Source organism: Archocentrus centrarchus, chromosome 12 (assembly GCF_007364275.1).
Source record: "Archocentrus centrarchus isolate MPI-CPG fArcCen1 chromosome 12, fArcCen1, whole genome shotgun sequence".
Classification (NCBI taxonomy): Eukaryota; Metazoa; Chordata; class Actinopteri; order Cichliformes; family Cichlidae; genus Archocentrus; species Archocentrus centrarchus.
Window position 1 is genome coordinate 7,171,211 of NC_044357.1, and position 26,042 is coordinate 7,197,252.

General features: G+C 40.7%; 1 protein-coding gene across 1 annotated transcript in view; it reads right to left on the reverse strand.

Moving 5' to 3' along the window:
• The window catches only part of col27a1a (collagen, type XXVII, alpha 1a), a 67,671-nt gene that overhangs the window by 22,296 nt on the left and 19,333 nt on the right, over positions 1–26,042 (reverse strand). Inside the window, exons 5-18 of the mRNA XM_030743303.1 lie at positions 24,697–24,750; positions 23,140–23,193; positions 22,941–22,994; positions 15,391–15,435; positions 13,137–13,190; positions 12,647–12,691; positions 11,542–11,595; positions 10,767–10,811; positions 7,566–7,619; positions 5,261–5,305; positions 2,226–2,279; positions 1,956–2,000; positions 941–994; positions 510–563 (exon numbers count right to left, since the gene is read on the reverse strand). Coding sequence (XP_030599163.1) covers positions 510–563; positions 941–994; positions 1,956–2,000; positions 2,226–2,279; positions 5,261–5,305; positions 7,566–7,619; positions 10,767–10,811; positions 11,542–11,595; positions 12,647–12,691; positions 13,137–13,190; positions 15,391–15,435; positions 22,941–22,994; positions 23,140–23,193; positions 24,697–24,750 — 711 coding nt within the window. The remainder of the gene's footprint in view (positions 1–509; positions 564–940; positions 995–1,955; positions 2,001–2,225; positions 2,280–5,260; positions 5,306–7,565; positions 7,620–10,766; positions 10,812–11,541; positions 11,596–12,646; positions 12,692–13,136; positions 13,191–15,390; positions 15,436–22,940; positions 22,995–23,139; positions 23,194–24,696; positions 24,751–26,042) is intronic.

A 26,042-nucleotide genomic window follows, 5' to 3' on the forward strand; every position in this document is an offset into this window, starting at 1 on the left:
TAGGGGTCTCTCACTTGTTAGGCAAATATGTAAACCACTACACTATGGAGCCACTTGGCCTTAGAAATGATGCTGATGACAGCTTCCTGGCAAAGAGCACTGACTTCCTGGACACTCTAATGACTGCATCTCAGCCTCACGGTGAGGACAAAACTAGAAAATCATTGCTTCTGGCCGAGAAATAGTCCTGGACATAGCACCCTATAAAAATTGTTATGTTTACTCATTATATTTACTCTTGATTTTGAAAACATTGGCCAAAAAGGATATAATGTGCAGATTTTGGACTTCGTAACAGCAGTACCTGGCTTGGTGTCTTTATGCTAAGATAACTAGCAGAACTACCACTTGAGTTTTGTCTTCTGACCAAACTGTTAGCGCAAAAGCTAATAAGAAATTAAAAAAAAAAAAAAAAAAAAGTAAATACAGTAAACTATTCCTTATCTAAATTATCTCCACATTTTAAAGTTAAATGTATTCCTGGTTTTCAAGCTCAGACCAGAACTAACCTGTGGTCCTGGTTTCCCATGGATGCCTGGTAAACCTGGCTCCCCCTGGATGCCCTATCCAACACAAACAAAAGTTTAAAAGTAAGAGAGACAGTCAGACAGGACGAGAAGCTTGATTTCTTTTCTAGTGAACCAGACATTCGACATGCATGACTCTGCTCAGGATTGTGTTATCTCTTGGGGCCACTTTGCTCTGTGATGGTTTAGAATTTTGCTTACACACAGAGACAAATGTGGAGGGTTAACATAAAATACATTTCCTTAAGCTGAACAGCAGACATCTGGAAAAGTCATTTTGCAAAGACAAAGGCTGTGCAATACGAGTGTAGTACAGGTAGCAGGCCGTACAGTGGCTGAGGACGTCAGAAAGTGGTGAGTTGGAGGGTGTGTGCATTTGTGACACGCACAAGTGTGTTGCAGAGGTGACCCACCTTGTCTCCTTTGTATCCAATCTCCCCTTGCTCGCCAGGAATCCCAATTTCACCCTGGCAGAGAGAGAGGAGGAGACGAACACACACACACACAGGAAGATGGATGAGGTATGGACAGAAAAAAAGAAAAAATGGAAAAACATTAGGGGGGAATGAAATGTTCTACTTTTTCCAATTACATTCAAGCTTTTTTCTTCTTCTTAAAAACAGACAGTACTAATTAGCAGTTTGTACTTCATGAATATCCACACATACAGTGAGTGTTATTTGTTGCATTAGCCAAGTATTTCATGTGGTGTCAGTCTGTATTATGAAGGGCAGTTGCTTCAGTTTGTCACACCACATGTTTTGCAGACTAAGCCAGTACATAACAAAAGAGTAATTGCAGTAAACACAAACGAAAGTGAGAAGTTTTAAATAAACTAAAGTGAATTTCAAATAAGGCCTATGACAAAGATCTTTCAGTCATTTTCAGATCTGGTTATTTGTGCTTTATCATCCTTCAGGTTTGATTTTGTACTGTGCATTTTTCTGGTTTTAGTAGAGGAAATATCAGCCGGGATCAGCCAGCTGAAGCAAATGCAGGCTCATTTTACTGCTGTCCGTAAAAGGCCTGCTTGTTGAGCCTTCTTAAATCATCAGTATTCAGCGGTCTTTTACAGACTCTTACAGATACCTTTAAGCACCTGTAATAAAAGGGCTTTTTAAAAAAAAATTACTATTATTTCAAGGAAACGTCTAAATTTTCCTTTGATTTTGTTCAATAGATTGGTTGACTGCTTTAAATTGAAATGTTCCTATAATAGATTTTCACAAAAAATGTATATGGAAACCTAATTTAAACCAACTGAAACAATCCTCAGAGGTTTATATAAGTGTCTTTGCAGGTGGCAGCTAATAAAAACATGCTGTCTGTCTAAACTTGGGACAGAGGTAGCTATGGTAGGATGCAAAAGAGTACATATCCATTACATGCTGCTCAAACACAGGCCAATAACAGGAATATTCAGATCACCTTATCACCTTTCAGTCCTGGTTCTCCTGGATTTCCAGGCACCCCCTGGAAGAAGCACCAACAGATTGGTTGAAAGGCACCCCCGAAAAACAAAATATACCAAGAGTTCATCTTTATGGCACAACAGCCATTTGAGAATGGCCGTAAATCCAAATTGCAAAGCTTCAAAGAAGCATTTTTTGATCTTGATTTAGCATATATATAATAAGAGATAAAAGATAAGTCTGTAAAGGCAACAGTTTCCATCTGTATGTGTGTGTGAGAGATTACCTTCAGTCCAGTAGGCCCCGGAGGGCCAATCTGTCCCACAGGTCCCATATCACCCTAATGCAAGAAGATGGGATAAATACGAAACATATTCATACTTAGTGATATCACATGCATAAAGAACAAAGACATGGCTCAGGCTTCATTGATGGAAAAAAAACACACATATGATAAAAGTATACTTTGGAATCCATTAAGAATAAATTCACTGTCTTGCTTCCAGGCAGTGAATTTCATAAAACAATGGGTGATAATATATGACTGACACTGGGAAGAATTAATAGATGTTGTTATCAGAAGCCAAGACAGTGCATCTGAAGCTTAAATCAAAAAGTGGCCTCGGCTCAGTGAATAATGTTGCATCTCCATGAGCGACAGAGGATGTCATTGAGTATAAGCTGCAAAACTGCACCTCAGAGCAACTCACTTAATTTGGTATTAAGAGTTAAAAGGCAAAAAAAAAAAGGTTTCTTCTAATTGAATGTAAGCTAATTCCTGATAATTAAGTCACATCCTGATGGAATAATTTGTCTCTAAAACAACAGTATCTGCTCTGTGGCTCCAGTGCTCTAATCTGGTGGCATATTTCCTGCTCGCAAATCGCTAGAAATGCATGAAAAAACACATCAGGATTCAGGTTAAACTATGACCCTACCTGAACTCCCAACACACACTTAGCTGTTTTTTAAAACAGCAAACTCACTCCCCTATAGCCCTTTTCAGGCATGGGGTATGTAACATTACTTGCATTATCAGTCTCTTACAGTGACATCATTCTGATTCAGACATGGATAACTGCTATGTTCCTCACAAATTAATTCAGACATGATTTTGGATTATGTGCAAAAGACTTAATGCACTTGTGGCGACACAAATTTGCAGCATTGGCTTTAGTGAAGTGCGACCACACCTTTGAATGCTTAGCTCCACCAACCATGGTCACTAAGAGCAAGAGCTGCGTGTATTATTGTGTGTGTCTCCGTTTTTGTGTTTTGCAGCACTGTTTCTGCAGTGAGAAATATCTGCCTCTGCTCCTTACACAGAGTGAAATCTGTCTGTGTGCGTGTGCTTGTTTCTTTAGCTGCAAATTCCTCCTGCACGATCAGGAGTTGAGCAACCAAACTTGGCACACAGGTACATCTTGGGCCCCTGAAAGTTCTTATCTATGACAGATATTATGATGTCATCATGTTACCCAGCAATCACATACCAGTGGGCTAAAATGACTTGTTTATGCAACTATAACACCTTACAAAAGCATCATATCATCTTTATTTCAGAACAATAAAAACTAATTTATATATACAAAACTTCAGTTACTCATCACATAATCAGATGCCATAAGGTTGCCTGGAAACCAACTCGCAACAGGCTAAAAAGCCCTGTTTTTGCCTTTATGCACCTACGATACCTTATGAAGCATCCCATCATTTTCATTTCTAGACAAAAGCACAAACAGGTCAAACAGTAATTCTATTATGGGCTTGTACTAGTAGTGAAAATGTACAATAAACAATCACATTAAGCATTAAGAGTTCCTTTCACTGTAATTAAGGGGCCAAGCTCAGCTCCTGAAAAACAACCCCACACCATAACCCCCCCCCTCCACCAAACTTTACACTTGGCACAGTGCAGTCAGACAAGTACTGTTCTCCTGGGAACCACCAAACCCAGACTCGCCCATCAGATTGCCAGATGGAGAAGCGTGATGCATCACTCCAATGAACACGTCTCCACTGCTCTTGAATCCAGTGGTGGTGTGCTTTACACCACCACTGGACTCCACCTTCAGATTAGCTCTGCACACTGAGCTAATCTGAAGGCCACATGCACCTCAGCATCTGATGACCCCGCTCTGTGATTTTGCATGGCCTACCACTTGAGTAGTTGTCATTCCCAATCGCTTCCGCTTTGTTATAATACTACTAACGGTTGATGTTGCACAGGTGGCATCCTATCACGGTACCACGCTGGAATTCACTGAGCTCCTGAGAGCGACCCATTCTTTCACAAATGTTTGTAGAAGCAGTCTGCATGCCTAAGTGCTTAGTTTTATACACCTGTGGCCATGGAAGTGATTGGAACACCTAAATTCAACGATTTGGGTGGGAATGTGAAGAGTTTTGGCAATATAGTGTATCACAGAAATGTCTGACACAATCAAAATTGTCTGCCTGTAATAATATTTTACACCAATATGTCAACTGCTAAACATAAGGAAAACAAAATTGAGAAAGATTGAACAATTTATCTATTATCTGTGCATTTCTAAGAGAGAGGTGCCATCTAGACACTTTCTCTTCTTAAGCATTTGCCAGTTTTCACCCAAAGCTCAGAGCCTGCAGTCCCAGAGAAGGGTGAATGTATATTTTTGTCTTTGAAGTGGTGCTCCGTCCTGCTGCTATGTACTGTACATTATACTGTTGGATAAGATGTATAAAGAGGACACAAAGCTCAGACTAGGGCTGTAATCAGAGCCCTTCAATTACAGGCCTACTACCACCACCGGTGGCCTAGAATAGGTCGGGAGGAGTGGCAGCAACGGGTGAAGACGGGACACAACAAGAGAAACCAGGGAGACATTATAATCAGACACAATTATGTGGCTGTCGGGCTGGGCAAGGATAGAGGGCAAGGTGATGGGTGGGCAGGGGGGCAGCTCTGTTCTAAAAATAGTTATTAAAAGGGAGCTTCATGAAGAGAACAAGCCCTGTTAAGGTCCGTGTGATTGATAAACTATAGATGACTGCCATGTTCTTCATGTGAGAAGAAGGCAGGAATAATCTGTACAAGTCAGGCTTTGCACTCACTGTGAAATAAATATCTTCTAATCTAACAGCTATCCACATTCACTGAATAGACATACAATAGTAAATATATTAATAATTAGTTTGCCATCAAAGTGCCAGGCAGTGTAAATATCAGCAAATAAAATGTTCTCTCTTTTTTCAATTTTGCAGGTATATTCACTTTCATTTAAACATTTGCAGCTGTGAATGATCGAGATTGTGCACAAAAACACACAAACTATAACTCACAATAAGTCCAGGAACTCCGTTTGGACCGGGGGCTCCCATGTCACCCTAGTTAGAGAGGAGGAGAGAGAGAAAGTGAGATGAAGGGAGAGGGAAAAGGAGCAACTTTCATGGGTTATTGGCTCTTTTTTTAAACAAACATGCTCAGAAGAAGTGGCTCTGTGTTCTTCGCAGCTTATGAGAGCGGGACTGTGTACATGTATATATGTGTGCATATTTGTGTGTGTGTGTGTGTGTGAGAGAGAGGGGGGGGGGGTCTCAGAAGCAAAAGGGATGTGAGCCCATCGTCCCACAGTGGCTCCCTCAAATATGCAGGTTCGTTCTGCCTCAAAAACATGGAAGACAGTGGACAGAATTTGTCCTACCTAAGGCTACCAACAGACTTTACTTTAATCCAGCATAAAAGATGCACATAGTGTCTGGATCATAGTATCTGGATCTGAAAAGCGAACCCAATGCAGATGAGTCTGAAACCTGCTTTCATTTAATGGCCAGCAGCGGGTAACTCCTCTGGGTGCAAAAAAAAAAATCTTCCAGTTGTGTAGAAGTGTAGAAGGGCCCTTGGCTCCCTTGCTCTGTGACCTCAGTAAACACTTTCCTCATGACTTTATAGGCTCAATCATGGTTATATTGGATAAATCTGTTTATTTTGTAACTTACGGTGTATTATCCAGAGTATGCTCACTGGATACCCTCACTAGCAAATTGAGTTTCCCATTTCTCATTACGCCTGGTTTCAAAGCATCAAGATGGCAACAGCAAAAATGATGGCATCCGATCACATCAAAATGGGATTACTCTAACCAGTGGGTAATTTCATCTTTTAAATGGTCTTTTTGTTCCTTTAGCATCATCATGAAGGTGACTGTTTTAGTAAAGTGTCTCAGCAAACATGGTTTGGTCGTGCTCCTCCAGATATTAATTATTTGGTGATCGACTGACTTTTCATGCCGTCATCAACACCGTCATTACTGGTTTATGACAAAATGCCAGCAAAACTGATGACATTCCAAAACTGATGACATTCCCATCAGCCTCACAGGAGGTTGATGGGAATGTAATGGTACATGTATCTACAAGACATTTCCTGTCTGTCTCTACTGAAACTACCCACAAAGACACAAACAAACAAGGCGTAGCATTCTCTTTGCATGCTGATATAAGTGCTAACGCATGACTGACAGTGGCGCAGTGGATAGGTGTTTGCCTTGCAGCCGGAGGGTTGCTGGTTCGAGCCCCTGTCCCTGTGCTGCGTTATGTCCTGTGCTGGATGACTGATCTGGAACAATCACTTTGTTGTGCGCACAATGACAATGAGTTGAATCTCTTGTTTTTTACGCATGTATGATTAAATAAGTATATTCAGTTTTTTTCCCCAACATTTTAACTTTCATTAAGATTTGGAGACAACTTGCTTGCCTTTAGACACCTTTACCTTTTGTATCAGGAGTAAAATGCATTAAACATGCTGTCACATGCAGAGATGACAAAGAGTGGAGAAGGAAAAAGTAAAATGCAAAAAGTAAAAGCTTGCCATACAGATTATTTCATACTATATAGACTAACATTTGATAAATTCAAAGCATAATCCACTCTGGAAGATGAGTCTTTTTCTCAGGAAGAGGATAAACGTCAGGCCTAAGAAAGGATTTATTAGGAGTTTAGTTGCCTGCTCTACAAGACTGACTCATCGGAAAAGTCAGGGGTGAGTGAAGTGTTTCCTAAAACATGCTCTTATTTTTATTATGTATATTTCAGAGTGTGTCAAGTGTAACTTGCTGATGTGTTTATGTTTTTGTTTTACAGTTTTCCCTGACGGGCTAATGAAGTGGTGCATTTGTAGGAATATCCCAAAATAGTTGAAATGCTATGATCAAATTATTTGATGTCTTCCATATGGACAGGATTAAGCTACAGACTGGGTTTGCTGGTCCATCGTTAATGAATGGGGAACCATTATTCAAAATAGCATCCTGTTACATCATTTAGTATTCTTGGATATCGTCTTCTTATAGCCTAATATATGTGTGTGTTGGTAGCCAGTGAATAGAAAAGGCTGCATTTGAAACCAGTCACTACTTAATACTGCAGGTTTTTCTTAAATAAGTGCCAAGTAAAATGATCTACAGCAGCTGGAGGCATGACATGAAATTAAATACAGTAGTGACGTTTGTCCAGAACAACTTCAAACAAAAGAGAAACACAGAGGCAAACTGCTGGACTGACAGATAATTTCACCACAAACACTGTCAAAACACTGCAGTAAACACAAGCGGAGTGTGTGTGGGTAAGTGGGCGTGTGACATACTGGCTCTCCATCTGGCCCAGGTGGTCCTCTCTCCCCAAAGTCCCCTGGAAATCCCTGAAAACAGAGAGAGGAACTTTAATGTCCGGCAGCTCACGAACGGCGACACAAACATAGATGTTCAGAAATTTATGCTTGCACTTCAACTCGGTGGCAACTGATTTTTGGGCCGCTTAGGGGGAAGTGGACAGCTGTATAAATATGGCATTGAAATTGATCTGGTGAGCAGCATCTTACAGACACATCCATCTGGAGTAACACTATCAATCAATATAGCAATGCTTCTGGCCATGTGATGTCCAATGTAATCTGCCAAATACTCCACTATGTTCACCATGTAGTCACTAACTGAATCAGTCTGTCATTTGATGCTGAGCAGGAAGTGTACTGCTGCTTTTCGGAGCTTCTTTATTTGCAAGTATTGCCTGCTACATCTGAACATGACACATTTAAGTACATGCAAGGAAGAAAAAAAACAAACCAGTAAGCTGAAAGATGGTATAAAGCTCTTTAGAGAAAATGATAACTGCAGATGGGTGATCATTCTCTTGAGGGTCATCACTACAAGTCATGTGACCTGTTGCTGAAATAAGCATATTTTGGTTGACAATTGTATTCGCACTGATTGTGCAAATACTGATGCAATTAAAAAAGAAATTAATTGTAGCATGGTGTGTTAGAAATACGGTCTTTCGGAGCCACAATGCAAATGCAAAGCAAATCATTTCATCCTTAACCAGGGAGTCAAATTTACAGAGCACACTTTTATAAATACTGCTGACTGTTGCACAGCCAAGAGTGCTGCTACTGTAATAGTGCCGCAATTATAATAATTTCACAGAGTCAAATATAGCATTAAATATAAAGTAATTTGAAATATGTACAAAATAAGAGTATAATTGCTCCATTAAAGGCATTAAATCTATCAGCTGTAGGGTGTGGGTAGCCAACTGTTCTACTGTTCTGCCATCAGCCAAGTAATTACTCTGTCCATTTAGCAGTAAAAGGGAAGCTAATCAGAGCTATGCTAACAGTTGGTGGTGCAGCACAGAGAAACCACATCTGCATAAAGCTCTAGGGACAAAGTGCTTGAGTGCTTCTAAACCAAACCATTCAGAAGCACTCATAATGGTTAGGTTCTGCTATTCTGGCCTCAATGCATTGTTTCAAAATGCCAATTACTGCTACCTCCAGAAAATGTCAGTTATTTCTGCAAGAGTGGAGATGATTCAGATATACTGCATTTAAATCTCTGTCTATACTTAGAAGTAAATTGTGCTGACTGAGCGCAACTCCTTCGCAGCTTATTTCTTGAAAACAAAATGCCATTTTGAGCCCATTTTTAAACAATAATATATCCCTTTGACTGAAATGTTCAGGTATCCTTTAATCTGCTAAAGCTTTGCATCAGGTCAATGAGGCGATCCTAACAGCACTAACTGCTGTAATTGTACATTGTTTCTGTAGCAGGTAGAGTACCATGCAAAAAAAAAAAAAAAAAGAAAAGAAAAAGAAAAGTAGGGTTATTGTACTGCAACTTACTTTATAGCACTATGAAATTGTGCGCACTGGGGGAAGCACAAGTGCAACACAAATCTATGAAGCATGACAGTGACTTGAAAAAAAATGAATCATATGGTTGTCACTGCTGCAGTATGAACTAAGGACAAATGTGGGAAACGCGGATTTGCCAAGTACTTAAAAAGCCTTTGAGGAGAGTCATATGAGCCTTTAGTGTATTTTGCTTTCACATTATGTCAGACCACCCTTTTCATCAGCTTCGACCTTAGAAAGGATCAAACAGCAGCAGCACTCACTGTAAGATACTGGGCTGATATGAAAGAACAACAACGGATGAGCCTGATAAAGACAACCACCAACAGACAAGCACAGCTGAACAGAAATATGTCTCACAAAAAAGTTACGTTGAAATGTTGGCAAAGCATTTCGGAAACTTTTTAAGCTTTCCACTGTTTTAGATATACTCCCTCTTGACTCTTTGGTAGATGGCAGACTGTGTGTATGTGTGTGTGTGTGCTTCCTCGACAGAGTACAAGTGCTGTGGTGACGGCCATTAAAATGTCTGGCTCATGTTCCTGTGGTTCTTCTGTTCCATCAGGGAGGAGAGGGATGATCTCTCAGGGATCATCTCATTAAGTATCCAAGCTTTCCATTTTCCATGCAAAAGGACTGAAACCAGATGACAGTGATGACGATATGTGTGTTTTTCAATTCCATTTGCAAGTCAGAAATGGCCCACTAAATGTATTGAAATCATCAAAATTACTCAACTCCTCCAACAACTCTCTTCTAAGGATGTTTAGTATCAATATGTATAATAATTGTTATGCTTGGTGACACTAAACAGACTAAAGTGTTTATATTTTTATATTCCTTCTGCCAAAGCTGTGAAGAAACCTTCTGTAACTTTTTTCATGGCTGGCCTGTCTTATAATGCAGCCCTCTTTAAGTGAGGAGAACACACACATGCGCACACAGTTAAAAAAAATCAAATCAAATCAAATGGAAATACAAAAGGAAAAAACCAGAAGTGCTAAATTTGCATCTGCGGCTGCTTCTTAAACATTCATCTAATTACAGAATAAGCTTGTACTTCTAAAAGGCTCACAATAGTGGACACTCGCTTGCGTGTGTTTAGACGTTTTGGCCTATAAATGCCTTATTTACTGAGAAGCCAATAAGCAACAGCTGCAGAATGATCTCAGCAGTGTGTTTTGGGGTTACACACTCTTTCTAAAACACTCTGTCAAACTGACTTTGAACACTATATCTGACACACACAACAGAATCAGCGGCTTCCTTCCAAATGGCTTGGCTCCATGCTGAGGGGGACCAAAAGCCCTTTACTCCAACAAAAGCCTTTTTCTTGTTGCATCCAAGACCCCAACATGCGGCTGGTGGGACTCCACTCTATTCAGGCTGCAGTTAACCCTTCCAACAGCCATGGAAACACTGAGCTGACTTAAACAGTGACGTAAATCCAGACCTTATAAATTTTCATACAAGTATGTGTTGGATTTTTTTTTGCACCAACAGCTTTCGGAATGACCCAAATTATATATATATATATATATATATATATATATATATATATATATATATACATTCAAAATGAGCACTTCCAGCACAATTTATCACAGTTTTGAAAGATTATCTGCAAAGTATGTTGAGACAAAACTTTACCGGCCTACCCATCTTGCCCCTCTTCCCTGGTTCGCCGGGCATACCCTGAAAATCCAAACAAGTTCAAGAGCGAGAGAGAGCAGAGGTACAAAAGAAAACAGAACAGAAAGGGTAAAGAGGACAGAGAAACAAAGAAGAAAGACAGAGTCAGACATTATGTAAAGACCATATCAAAACAAAAACATAGCACTTTTGGGTGAAACCGGTTCAAGCCCAAAACACACTGTTAAAAAAGCCATAGCCCTAAGCGTCTCTCTTCTCCTGCTTTGACAGATGTGAACAGCAGCTGACTGCAGCCTATCTTACATTGTCCAGCTTGTTATAAGAGATCTAGGCCTCCACTACAAGAAGCTTTTGCTGGAAGAAGAGAGGTGTATATATACTCTGTGTTTTATGTGCATCTTGCTGACTGCAGATTGTAACAGTCCTGATTACAGCTTGTCCTGTGCTGATGCAACCTCCTGGAGCATGTCATAAGTAGGCAAATGGCGATAGAGAAGTAGGAGGCCTTAGTGAGTTCAGGCAGTTTAAAGGCCTTAAGAGGGGGGGGGGCTTTTATTATATGAGTCATCAACACTCCCACACAGCTTTATACAGCAGCATCTCAGACAGCTGGGGACTGCTTCTCACATTATAACAACAAGACAGCTGAATGAAAAAGGCAGGAGAGGAACTGTTGTCATTTCGCCGGCCCATTAGCCCGATTCAGCTGGTTCATGTACATTTTTGCAGCTAGTGATTGCTTGAGAGAAATATACATTTGAAAAGAACTCACTCTTTCGCCATCAGGCCCAGGCAGGCCAAAAAGGCCAGGGATTCCAATGAAACCCTAAAGGAGAGAAGAGGAAAGAGGACGAATATGGATGTGAGTTTTTGGATGCCATAAAAGCAGTAGGAAAAAAGCCCCAGTGGCTCTAGGGCTGGTTTGCAGTGGCTGACGGTCCACCATGGACAGGGTTGGCTTCCATGACGAACCAAGCCATGAGGCAAGTGTATATGCCCATGGACTGCATGGTGCTGGCTTCCACGATGTAGTCCAAGGGCACATACCCTCACGCCAGGGATCTCTGAAGACAGCCAGGACATCACACCGTGCTGTAAGTATGGTGGAGACACGCACAACAAGCAGAAACACCACAGCTGAACACTGGAGGAACAGTTCAGATGCTAGTTAGACATGAGCCTCAGCTAAGTTTACACAATATACAGTAGGCAGCACAAGAAAGAGCAGAAAATAGAGAGAGGTAGTGCAGTGAGCAAAAGAGGGGACTAGAATGCCTCCTTAAGGGCCTCAAATGGAGCTTAAACAGGAAATTCCAGCCAGTGGGGGCAGGGGAGGCTCTGGAGCAGCCAAAGGAAACTGATAAAGAACCTTTATTGAAATGCAACATAAAAATCAGTTTGTGTCCACAGGCGTCTGTTTTTTTGTTTATGGACCTAAAGGGTGCGTGTTTGTATGAGGAGGCTTATCAAAAGAAGCCACTCTTTCAGTACGTGTCTGTATATGTTTATACTACAAGTAAAGGCTCCTAAGTTTAGCATTCTATTAATAGTGGTACACACTGGTTGAGTGTGTGTTCATGCATGTAGTGGTGGATGCTGGTGCACCTGATACCATACATACATGCATTTGGCTGTTTTTGCAGTCAAGTATGTGCTCATGCAGCAACAGCTTTACAGGACAAAATACTAGTATTTGTGAGCAACCCCTTAATTTAGCAACTTTTTTGTGCATTTTCTATAAATATCATGAGACGAGCAGAGCCAGTTAGCTGTCAGAGTGAAAGTGTAAGCATGTTCAGTGACCCTGTCAAAGCATCAAAAATGGTCATTTAGACAGATAAAATTAAACATTTGTAGAGCAGTAGTTGACTCCTTACCCGAACGCCTTTAGGCCCCATTGGTCCTATAGGCCCAGGTAAACCCTGAAAATCAAAGAGACGAACTTATTTTAGCAGCTCTGCATTTTAAACTATGTCTGAAGTAATTAATTTGTGTTATTACAAAGTCTACAACTGATATTAGAATATTTAAATAAAACAATGCAATGGAGACACATGTCCTGAAATGATATTTTAATGATATATTTAAAAATAATAGTAACCCTCCCAATGGGTATGGGAAGACACAATAACACACGCTCCTGTAGAATACACTGCCATATATTTCTGTATAGCACCTATGGCTTTAATGCCGTACTGGATCTCTTTGATAATGATGAAGTTGAAGCATTTATTTTTAATATTCCAACTTCGCTGTTTAGTATTTACCCAAGCCATCTGTTAAGCATAACCTAATTCCACTTGGCCCTCTGCCCTTACTATGGCCCTGACTACAACTGTACCAGTCACAGCAGAGGATTTACTGCACCTGCCTGCCAGGATAACCTTTGGCACCTGGGCTTCCAACTGGACCTTGCTCGCCCTGCAGGGAAGAAAGAGAAAGAAAGAGAGAGAGAGGGAAGTGAGAAGGTGAAGGAGAGGGAGAGAGGAGCAGGATGGGTGATCAAAATTGCAGCAACACAAACACACACAAGCAGACCATTCATAGTAGTGAAGGGTTTCAGTGTGCCTTTGTAATGTTAGTGTTGCACATTATGGAGATATTGTGTATTCTATAGTACGTGGGAATATATATTGTAAGATTTAATGATCAAAAACTTTGATACATCCCACATCTTCACAGGTATGGCCCATTTCTTTGACATGAATGAGTGGATTCGATCATTTATCGGGAAATCAGTATGTATGCATAACTGTATGTCAGTTAAACTATTCTTTTCTTCTCCTATCCCTTCCTCGTGATTCATTGTTTATTACTTGCTGGCTGTGAGGTACTGTATCTACTGATAGGTGTTTTGATTTAAAACAATACATCATATTTTATAAGGTTAGCAAGATTGGGATTAGAGGTTACATTGGTAAGGAGATAAATCCTCAAGAAAAGTATATGTATCTCAAATTGGTACTTAAGCAGAGTACTTGTGTAAATGTACTTGGTGACAGTCCACTCCACTGACCCATTCCCGCTGATTACGGTGAATTTTTTTTTTTTTTCATTTCTCACTTTTCAGATGTGTTCCAGACCACAGACCCTAACTAGCAGTTTGTTTTGCATGCATATACTGTGTATGTCACTGTCAGAAGGCATAACACATGTGCACAGAAGCAGGTTGTGTTCAAAATTTGCAGAGGACAAGCGTTCATGTCTTACTTCCTTTCCGTCTCTTGGATAAATGTGGTGTATAATGCTTCCAGTTACAACCAGACCAAAACTGGGCTTTGTGACATTTGGGACTTTAACTGACCAGCAGCAAGGAGGAGCTCTGAATACAGTCTGTGGTGTATTACAGTAACAAGGTGTCATCAACACACACAACGCACACAACACAGCAACTGGCATTTGTTTCCAATAGCTGGAGAGTCCACACAATGCCAAATAGTTGTGCTTATTACTAACTTGGTCACTGGTGCTATGGTGATTTAGACTTAAGGCCAGGGCTGTGATCATCATCAGCAGGAACAGCTGTGTGGGAAACAGGGGGGCGTTTAAGGATGAGTAGAGTGGGAGGGCATAATAGTAAAAAGTACCCTTTCTCCAGGATGAGTAGAGCAGGAACTCCCCAAACTGATGATGTCATCTTGAGCACGGGGATTTATTCAAAACTGTGACAGTGAGGAGAATGTTCCACTCTGCTTTTCGTGACTAAGATCTTTCTTTAATGCAACGATGACCCTGTCCGACTGAAAATAACTCTGGACACAAGGCTGGACGCTCCATGCTTAAAATAGTCTTGGGCTGGACTAAACAGCCAGAGTCATGTCTTCCCTCACTTAGCAGTGAATAAAAGAGTCCATAGAACTAATTCCCACAGATTAAGGAAATTCAAATAGATAAATTACATAGAAAATAGGACAGTAAAGAAATGCATACTTGAAAATAACATAGCATTAGAGTAACAGGTTGTAAATCAGTCTGAACACTGAATGACAAGCAGCAGTTACAAGCCCAGAGTATGAGAGACACACAAAGGGAAACTTTCTCTAGAGCTGCAGAATAACAGCCATGAGTGTGTCACTGTTGGCCTACTTGGCATGTTCCTGTTTCTTTTCTCTCTATTTTCTACTCTCTTTGGCATCACTTTCTGATATCCTGGAGTGCATCGCTTTAGCACAGCGCTTTGGCCAGATGTCTGTCCTCACCAGTGCTTTATAACAGGCTAATCTAATCTGGCTGCCCAGCTGGCATGCTTGGTGTGCGCACACATACACACAGAGTGAAAGGCTGAACACCTGGAGTGAATGACGACTGATATTTTGAAGAATGAAGTGAGAATAAGGGTTTAGACTTAAGTGAGGTGGGCAGCAATAGAAAAATATTGGGACACTAATGAAGGCACATGCAGTACAGATATTGTGATGTGCACGAGGTAGAGAGAAGTATTTAAAAGAAAAGAGTGGATCTGGGGACATTTAAAATTAAAGACACAAAATATAGTAGAAGATATACAAGATATAGAAATGAGCATTTGTTTTCTAAGTGTGGGGACAACTGTTGTAGAGGCAAAAGAGAACACAATGTTGCATAACCACCAAGTCTTTATGAAATAGAGAAAGATACTTACAGGCTCTCCAGGGAGTCCAGGTGGACCAGGAAAACCTTTCTGTCCCTGAAGAAACAAAAATAACACATGATAAGTGAGTATAAAATAATAACAGTAAAAAAGAAAGAGGTAAGGAAAGTCTGAAATAGTTCACAGTTTAGGAAAAACCTGACAAACACAGGAGCATGTGTGGGAATGACAAAGGGGGTGGGTCAAGTGTTAATGCTAACAGCACCGACAGACAAATTTGTTGCCATATGCAAGGTATCAATCTGCCCTTCTGTTAATGGATCAGACTTTCCACTGGCTGTGCTCACAGGGTCTTTGGGAGGCTGTGCCAGGATCATGGCATGTTGAGGATATAAATGCCTTCCTGTTTGAGTCAGATAGCAAGGCCCTCCCACTGCATGCAGGCCCGACTGCAACACTGAGACAGCCTGACATAGTGCTTTTCTGCAGTTCTGCTGACTCCAGCAGTACAGACCCCCGACAAAGACTGGAGAAAAACTAAATCAAAGGTAGGAGGAGACGCCTTCCCAGACCACAGTTTGATAGAGTGAGAGAGCAAGAGAGAGAGAGAGAGAGAAAGAGGGGAAAAAACAAAGTAAAAACAGACTGCTGAAGAAAGGAAAGACTCCTGTTGTCCCGTTTTCCTAAACCACAGCTCCAGCGTACCAAGCCAAGACTCCCAAAGTTCCTGTAAACTATCCATTGCTCTGTCAACTGACTGCAGCAAAAGAGGACACAGCATCCCTCTTCTCATTATGTTACATGATCTCTCTTGTTGGTTTACAACTACATACCACCACTTTAAGCTGCCATTCTCAGCATTTTAAAACACCACCTTCTGCACTTTAATAGGTCCAGCAACTGTGTCAACAATGAATTTTTATACACTTTTGATAATTGCCATCGCAGACCTAAATTCTTTTAACATTATGCTATTATCTGTGTCTGACACGTATATAAGCCTTGTGTTGGAAAACTTGTATGCCGACCGTCACCTCACATCATCTGGTGCACATCATCAAAAGACCACTAGGAGGAGATGCCTGTAGCTGAGGGGAAAATACATGAGCAACACAAATAAACAAGCAGAGTTGTTAGCAGGTGCTGACAGACTGATGCCACAACACAGCGACCCGAGCAGGAATTTGTTTGCCTTTTCATATTTTGTGAAAGCTTCATTGCTATCCACAGCAAAGAAAGCAGGCATGGATGCACTCAGAGACACATGCTGCCTTATAAACTGCAGTATTATGGTGGTCGGTTGGGAAGTATTTGTGTTTGTCTGCCGATCAGCTAAGCATGTCCTGATATTTGTGTTGGTCTGTTTATACTGAGTTCAACCAGTGGTTTGATTTTAGACTTAAAATTAATTTCTGTTTTCCATCCACTTCTTCTGACATATTTTCTGGTGGTGACCTAAAGCCTTTCTCAAGCTTGGAAACACGTACAGGTTCACAAATGTGTGCACATCCACGCATGCGTGCACAGACAAGCACAGACGAAGATACATGCACCTCATTATACCTCTCTGTCTTATTACATGGCTTACTTATAGTACAAACATGTATAGTGGTTTATGTTCCCATGCTGCACTATGAGGTCCAACAGCCAGACACAAACACACACACATACACACACACACACACACACACACACACACACGCACACGCACACACTGTGGTTCATGTGCATTAACCATAGCCTCTCAACCTTAGCTAGACCATCTTAGATCCTTATCTCGCTCATTATGAGCTTGCTAATGAGAGTGGCCATTCCCACCGGGCTGCCTGTGTTTACAATGCCACTTGTTTAACAAGCATGTGTGTTCAATCAGATAAACCCACCAGAATGCTTTTCATTTGCAACAGCTCCCCGGTAGCACTCTATAAGCACAATCCCTCCTACCCTGCTAAGCTTAGGAGTGCCCCAGGGAACGCTAAGCGCATTTTGGCAGAAAGAAAATAAAAGACACATTGTGTCTGCTGATGACATGTCATTCTTCGGACTCGCTACCAGTTATACACACTTAACTTTGTGGGTGTTCAAATGAATACCAACCTCATGTGTGTTAACAACTGTATTCCACAAACAATGTGCATCTGACTGTCTGCCTCAACTGTGCAGCACCCTGGTAGCAGAAATATAGCACTCTCCTCATTAATCTCCGCTTTCATCTCTCCAGCCTCTACAGAACGGAGCCAGATGATTGCTCAGTGTAATCGTCTGGCTCCATGTATACACTGAATGTACAGGAGAACATAAACCCCTTCACGCAGGGACAGACAAAACAAACAACCGTGTGAAGGAACTGGACAATTTGGCTGAAATGTACCCAGTGGAAAAAGATTTCTCATCTCATCCCTGTCTGCACAGCAATTTCAGCACAATGTTTCCTTGCATGCAGTATCACTGTTACTGCTACTAGAAGACAGAGCAATGATTTGTTGTAAAACATGCAAAGAAAATGATGGTTGATTTGAATTGTCCCATAATTATGATGATGACTATGATGATGATGATGATGATGATGATGATGATGAGCATGTGGATTTGTTAGTTTGAACAGTGAGCGGGAGCTAAATGGGGAGAATTTGGTTTGGAACAGGTCTCCAGACAGATTAATGTCATACAGCTAAGTGCCATGCAAAAATAATGGAAACAAGGATGGTTAATACACTGTCTAGCTCCTGCAGGGAAATGTAGTATATGGCTCTACCTTGTATTTATAGGATGCTTTTGCATTTTGGTTTGGACTTCATTCGAAAGGAAATTCATGTGTATAAAACTGGAAAAACAAGCAGTACCATACACGTACATATAAATGTTCATTTTTCTGTACGGAAACTTATTGTTGCACAGCTTGGGTATCCAAGCTTTGCTTACTGTAAAACAGTCACATGTTTGGATAGCACATATGTGAAAAGCACATCTACGGAGACTTTTTATAAGCACCATAAAGTGTCTCAAGACAGTCATATTTTCCCACAATGTTGCATAACCACTGAGTCTACTTGAGTGTTTATGAATTACTTTCCAGCTGTCTGGATACATATTGACTGGCTAAATATTTCCATTTTTAAGTCTCTCGTAGTCTTTAGAAATCTGCACATATCTGGCAAATTATCAACATTTACAGATGGTTCGGTTCCCAAATGCACTGATGACTGTGCTGATTCACATGTCCATCACAGCTGTGTTCAAGATGATGAATACACAGTTTGAACTTGTACTCAGTGGTGATGACATCTACAGCATCTACAGTACATGAATGGCTTATTGTCCTGCAGCCACAAAAAAAAATTACATGATTCCTATCTTAAAAGAAGAAGAAGAAGATGAAGAAGAAATACATCATTGCAATTTCAAAAGCAAACAATACTAAATGTCTACATGGTTGTAAAGTTGTTCCATATAAGAAAATAGAATTCTAGGCCTGCTCAATAAACATAAGTTACAATACATGAGGCAAGACAATAAGGAAAACAATGATGCTTTAAGTTTAAGTTTAAGGAAAAATTAATATTTAAGTTCACTGGAAAGAATTCGATGAGAAGAACGATGCTACTCAGATGGTTATGTATGGAGCTCCAGACAGGAGGTGATTAGCTTAGCTTAGCATAGCATAAAGAGAGGGGTTCAGCTAACCTGACTTACTCCCAAATTAAGTCATATTAATACAAGCAGTTCTGAAGGTTGCCGATTAACATATTTCATCTTATTGAGCACAGCATTAATTTAGGCAGGCCACAAAGTCAAGCCTCACCAGTCCAGCCAGCCCATATCAGCTAAAGACTCAGCTGATACCCTTCTATGCCTCCAGTTGGCAAATTTCATAAAAGTGACACTATTTAAGCTGCTTTAGCCGACCCCAGCTCCTCCTTTCATGATGTATTTGTATATGTCATGACTTTTGTTATTTCCGCTCATCTTCTCCCATCTTAGTTTTTTGAAACAGGAAACATCTAACAAAGCATAGACAAAAAAGTAAATGAGACACCTATTAATACTGGCTTATCCTAAAAACAGCATAAAGTAGCACAAAACAAATACAACATAAACTGTGTTCAGTTTAGCTCTTTTGGTTTTCTAAGAGTTTGTGTTTTAAACCCAGCAAACAAAAATCATACTGCTTGATGGTATGTCTTGACTTTCAGGTGGAAAAAGTATGGATACAGTCAAAAATTGAGAAGAGACAGATCAGCTAGCCCTGGGATGAGACACAGAGGGATCGAAGCAGTAAGGTGAGGTGTGTGGCTTGTACTGTGGATTTGTAGTTGAGGTTTGGCCCTGTGTATGTCCCCTCTCCCTGACCCTGGCTTGACATACTGAAAAGCCATTCAGAGTCTGCCTGGTAGAACAAATGTTGTACAGAGCGGAACATGCTTGGCTGGTCTGACAGTGTAAAATCACACTCTAGTATCACACATTTAAAGTACCACTGTTTCCTCCATTAAAATTTCCATGAAAGAAAAAAAAAAAAAACAGCAGCCAAATTCCAGAATTCCCGGTCGAAACATCACCGCTTAGGATGAATTAGGGTCTGGATATTTGTGTGTGTTTGTGTGTGAGACAGAGAAAGCGGAGGGGAAAAATACAGAGGAGAACAGAGAAAAAGCTGCTGTTGTCCCGTTTTCCTAAACCACAGAAATCCAAGCAAACGAGACAGAGAAAGTTAAACAGCTAGAAACACAGCGGGAATATGTAGGTGTTTCAGGGTGGCCTATGAGGGAAATGCAATGGCCATAAATCTTATTATTTCTTTTCAAATATTGCATTGACTTTGCACCAGGCTACTGTAGAAATGGAGAGATCTGCATCAGTGCAAAACACGAACGGGACTTTCCACCTTAGTGGAATGAAAATGAACAGAACAAGGCCTGTTTGAGACTGTCTACTATAGAACAGTTTGGAGACTGACTCACACATCTGTCATAGCGCTGCATAAAGGATGGAGATTCATTTAAGGAAACTGCTGCTACAGTGGATAGCTGAGAACTACAACAAGTTATTGTCCTTTGCTTACTGCAGGATGGAAGTGAGTTAATCAGCTTCCCTGTGCTTGTGTATGGAAAAGAAGTCGACTCCTTGTGGTTACTTTAACAAGTTTCCTTTATAGTCAACTTATCTGTGGTTCATTCACCATACCTGAGGCATGCTTTGTTGATGTCAGTCTGTATGTATGAGTGTGTGTGTATGTGTGAATGAAGTTGCTATGGAAACATCTCCCTAGACAACAGAGTATGATGTCATCCTGATAAATAGGAGCTATAATGTGCCCTTGGGTTTTATTAAAACAGTTTACTCTGCCTCTGCACTGCTCACCTCAGTGTAGATGAGCAGAAAGTGCTGCTGAGGGTAAAAAGTAAGCATAGAGTGCATACTTTAAAGTGATCTTACATTTGTGCTAGCAAACAAATTACTGCCTTAACTAATCGCGCCTAATCTGCATAGTCACCCGTGGCTGAGTCACACGTCACTGACTAACTTTTTGATAAATCTTTAAATCGCTGGTTTAAAAGGAATCTGTGAATGTTTTCCACCAACCTTACTTTTTTTTTTTTTTGTTTCCATTCTGGCTGAGTGTGTGTGAAAGAGAGAGGCAGGGACATACAAATAGACTAAGGCACACACAACACACACAGAAAAGCAGACACCTAACAAAAGCCATATGTTGAGCCTGAGGTAGCCATCCAACTAGAGGCTGACACTCTGTTGCAGAGCACCATGGCTCTGGGAAGAAAGGAAATACAGCCAAAAGTGCTTTACACCTAGACCTGAAAGGCATACAGCCAATCTGCAACATTCAATTACTGACCTAATTTGTTTAAAATGTGTGTTTGGTTCAACTGTATTTGATGCATGATGTGATTGGAAGCTTTTAATATGATCTTCTTTTCATCTATCAAATATATGTTTAGAACAGTTTACCTGGGAAAAGGTTAAAAGGATGCCAACTGGAAGACTGAACAAGGCTTTCGCTCAATTGATTCCCAGTGTTCTTGTTTTTTTTTTTTGGCTCATGTGCAATCTCTGTTTATACCTGCCATGTTTTAGATGTATTCATTTTAATTAATTGCCATCAGCTGGAGTTTACTTAGCACTGACATATAAAACTGTGGCTCGAGCCCCACATTAAACTGGCTTGACCAGTGTATTTGCTGCTTTATCTCACTATGTCACTGAGTTTACATTACTTGCTTAAAAGCTTGTTCTTCAACCTGTCCTCATGCCCAAGTCAAACTGATGCTAGGTCAGGACCTATAGGTACCCAGTGCATGACATTGTAATACACTAGATACCTTTAGCATAGTTTTTCAGCTTCTCACTGGAAAAGTTTAAGAGGAGTTTAATATCTGAACTAGACACAGTGAGACAGGGGAAAAAGTACTCTGCCGACATAGTCACTAAGGATGCGTAACCATGGTATCGAAGGAAATGAATGAGAACCTTGTTGCAGATGGGAGAAATGTGCCTCTTAATGTGTATTTAACATTGACAACTTTAACTTTTTCCATAAACCTAACCACAAAATTCAGCTGCGTAAACGTAACAATGAGCCAAAAATAAAAGTAACATCAAAGTAAAAAAAAAAGAAAAAAAGTTGTCCCAGCCATTCATCTCCCAACCTACCTTCAAATTCGGACTGTAAATTTCTAATCTTCCTCACGTTGGAAGTAGATGCTAAGAGTTATCCCAGTGTATTGGAAAATTATGTTAAAGGGGGGTTATCCTAGAGTTAAAATAGAAGGAGGAAGGGTTCCTGACCAACTATCAGAACATGAGTGAGAATGTGCTGCATTTATTTCTCTAACTACTACACAAGAACCCATGTTTAATTGCAACATATTGTATTAGGTTGATCATCATCATTTATACTGAGCTACAGTTCATCCACCTAAACTCCAAATGCTGAACTGCCCTCAGGAAACAAGTGTTAACAAGTAGTAACACACACACACACACTCAGACAGACAAGCACACAGGGATGCATACGCAGCTCAGACATTCAACTTGGTCTTAATCTCAGTCTGTACTTGTTACACTTCTGTCTACCAGAAGGTCTGCCCCACATTTACTTCCTTGCACTCATGAATCACTCAACCAGTGCCTTAAGTAAGATTTAAGACACTAGTAATTTGATGATTGAGTGCATGATCCCCATCCTCTTATCCCTGTTGAAAAAAAAAAAAACCTGACCCCTTTATCTCTTATAGCATCCTGCCTGCCAGATCTGTGCAGGATCCAGTAAACAAACTGGCGAGCACAGCACAAAAGGAAAACGAAAAATCGAGAGAACTAGGAGGAGATGAGTAGAGATACTTTTACAAAGATGACTGGGTTATACACCAACAACACTACACAGACACAATACAAATACACAGCGGTGCAGTGACTCATGCACTGCCTGGGGCCTCACTGCTCACAGTTTGCAGATGTAAACGCTTTAAGTGCTTTTCAGCTGGTAAATGGGCATTTCAGAACAATTCATTTTAGTTAACTAAAAGCAACTTGGCAAAAGAGTTTTGAGAAGCTCTGGAAGAACATTAGCAGTTCAGTCTTACCTTTCGACCTGGCTGGCCCATCATTCCAACTGGGCCAATAATCCCTGAGTCTCCCTGGAACACAAAGTGGGAATGTTAAAAGGCACATGTGGAAGAAAGCGAGGTCACACAAATAGCAATTATAAATGTGCTCAGAGCCTGCCAGACAGGACATCATTACAAATTAATAGGGAATATAAGTATAGGGAGGATATTATACCTTCTCTCCCTTGGGTGCTGGCCCAGGTGAAATGCCAGGGTCACCTTTATTTCCCTGAGAGAAAGAAACAAAGGAAGACTTTACACAGGTGGAAATGACCCAGCTCATGCAGGTAACTCAATCATATCTGTCATATGGATAAAATGATTTAATAGGCCAACATTTTTCTTTCACGGAAGACTTAAGACTGCAGAGGCTTCCCTTTATAGATCACATACTAAAAGTGTTTGTTGTGGGGCAAATTTAGTAACACAGATGCTTTTTTAGTAGACTCAGTGCCTCTTCAGTCACACACACACAGACCAGGCTTCATTGTCAGCAGGTAACAATAATGGGGTTTCAGCACATCAAAGCCACAGATCGGAAATTACACTGACTGCTTACTCCCTCTCTTTTCCTTTCGGACCCCTGCCATTTACAACTTTGTCTCGTTTATTAATGATGAAAGAGTGAAGATTGCGGTGCACCCCGAGACATCAAACGCTTCATAATCTTTCTTTCAACACACTTGCCAGGAAGAAGAAGCCTGCCCCACACAGTCTGCCTACAATATACCAAAGTTCTCATTAAACTGCTTGGCTGCTGATCATTCCATCGTGTTTGTGTATACCTGACATTACTTGTAACTCGTGAGATTTAGAGGTGCTTTGGACAGTTTGCTTATATTTCCGGTGGTTTTTGTCTTTCATACATTACAGCTCTCAGCAAGGAAGCAACAAATTTGAGTGCACTCAATAAATAAAAGTGTATAATAATGGTAGGAAGGTTCGGAATAGTGCAAATGTAATTCAAACAAATTCAAACACAAATATTAATAAGGTTCTTGTGGGACTTTTTGAGACATTTTTATAATGCACTTTGAATGCAGGCCCTCAGTCTTCACTCTAAGCACACAGTGTCAGAGGTCAATGGTGCTTGCAAAGGCATACAGCAATTCACACAATTACATCAGGGATGCAGAGAATTTGTCTTGGGCAGGGTCAGCTCCTGTTCATATGTTAAAATCCTCACTTTCCAAGTCATAATGTTTTTTGGGTTTTTTTCCCCCCGGAACTCTAATAAATCACTTTGACCCTCCTGATGTCAAAGTGCCATTTTTTTCTTTCTGCTGAGAGATTCTCTTTGATTTTACTCATTAACAAAAACAAAAAACAAAAAAATATATATGTATGTATATATATATATATATGCAGAACAATGTAAGTATAAGTAGGAATCCCAACATTGATTTCTTCAGCACACATGTTAAAGTGATACAACATCTGCACTGCAGGGTTTGTAGTATCTCCAGCTGCCAGGTATTGCAGCACTGCTGTGAACTTAAATTTCCTTTATTTTCCAGCCATCAAACTGCTTTTTGATGCACCTTTACTGCTTTTTAGAGATTCCAGCTGATGCAGAATATTATAAAATCGAACATGCCCTCATGGGATTATTATTCACATTACATCATATTTAACTAGCAGTAGAGGCAGAAACCCAATCATGTAATGGTTTCATGTGGGGAAACCAACATGGGTAGATCACGTGTGATCAGGGGTTAGACTAGATGTGTACCTTGAGTCCAGGTGGACCAGGTCTCCCAGGATTTCCATGAGGACCAGGGGGGCCCTGTGTTGAAATGAGAAAGAAGGAAACAAAATCAAAAGGTGATCAAGATCCCAATCAGCGGCATTTCCATAAAAGAAAGCGCTGATACAGACTGCGGCTTTGTTGCTATGAATGAGAACAGAGATGAGGGGGGTAAAGACTGTCTGGAGAAGCTCAGCCTCAACCTGTTTTTCTATAAATCAACTGTGTGTGAGCGTGCTGATGAGGTATTTGGGGTTGGTGTTGGGGGTAGATGCTTATGGAAAAATGGGGCTCTCTGGAGCTGCTTTACCATATGGATGTGGTTTTCCTGCCCCCTCTTGCCACAGACTCCACAACCCCTCCCCCAACACACACACACACACACACACACACACACACACACACACACACACACACACACACACACACACACACACACACACACACACACACAAACAAACACGTTTTCCAGGCATCTTAATGAGTAATACAGATCATCCCATTTCATAACATTTTGAATTCAATCACTGGTGTACATTTCTGTCTGCACCGGCAGTTGGTGAAGAAATGAGCTCAAACAAAGTGAGATCTACAGTGGTGGCATATTTGTAACGTAAAACCATCTCACTCTGTCCAGGAAGCCCCCGTGGGAAGGTTTAAAAAGAAATGTTTGAAGCCAAAGAATTAATACACACCAGTCTTTCTTGGGTTTGAAAAACAGCCTACAGACAGAAGCATGTGAGGTTGCTATATCCCCGTCACTCATATCTATCTGCCTGTCCTTCTCTTCCTCTGAGTGACATTTTCCTGTATAATGCCCACTTCGCTGCCACTCTCCAAGTGGTTTGCCAGCTTTGGGTCCATAACCTAGCCCTGTCCTGGGTCAGGAGTTGATTGAGTCCGAAAAGGTGGAAAAAGAGCAACAGCTGTTTTAAGAGCTGGGTCAGCGAGTTTCAGTGAGGTGAGTCAAAACAAATCAGGAAGTTATTATGTAAAGGAACTGGCCTACCGCATCAAAACCCAACAACTACTGAGAAACAGAACATCAACAGGGGAAACTGTCCCATAGAGAAAAAAGAAAATACTTTAAGTCTTAAAACAGACATATTGGTCAGGTACAGACATGACAACATACTGTACAGTATGTCTGAGTGACTCAGATTTTCTGAAGGATGAGCATGGCATTTGTGTGACACAAGGTGCTGATTAAGTAACACTCAGGAATTCCAGGCTAAAGAGATTTGATGAACTCTTAAGTATTCACAAAACCTGATCTGTTTTAGACTTTTTTATTGTTTGCTTTTTTATTGCTTTTTTATTGTTTGCTTTTA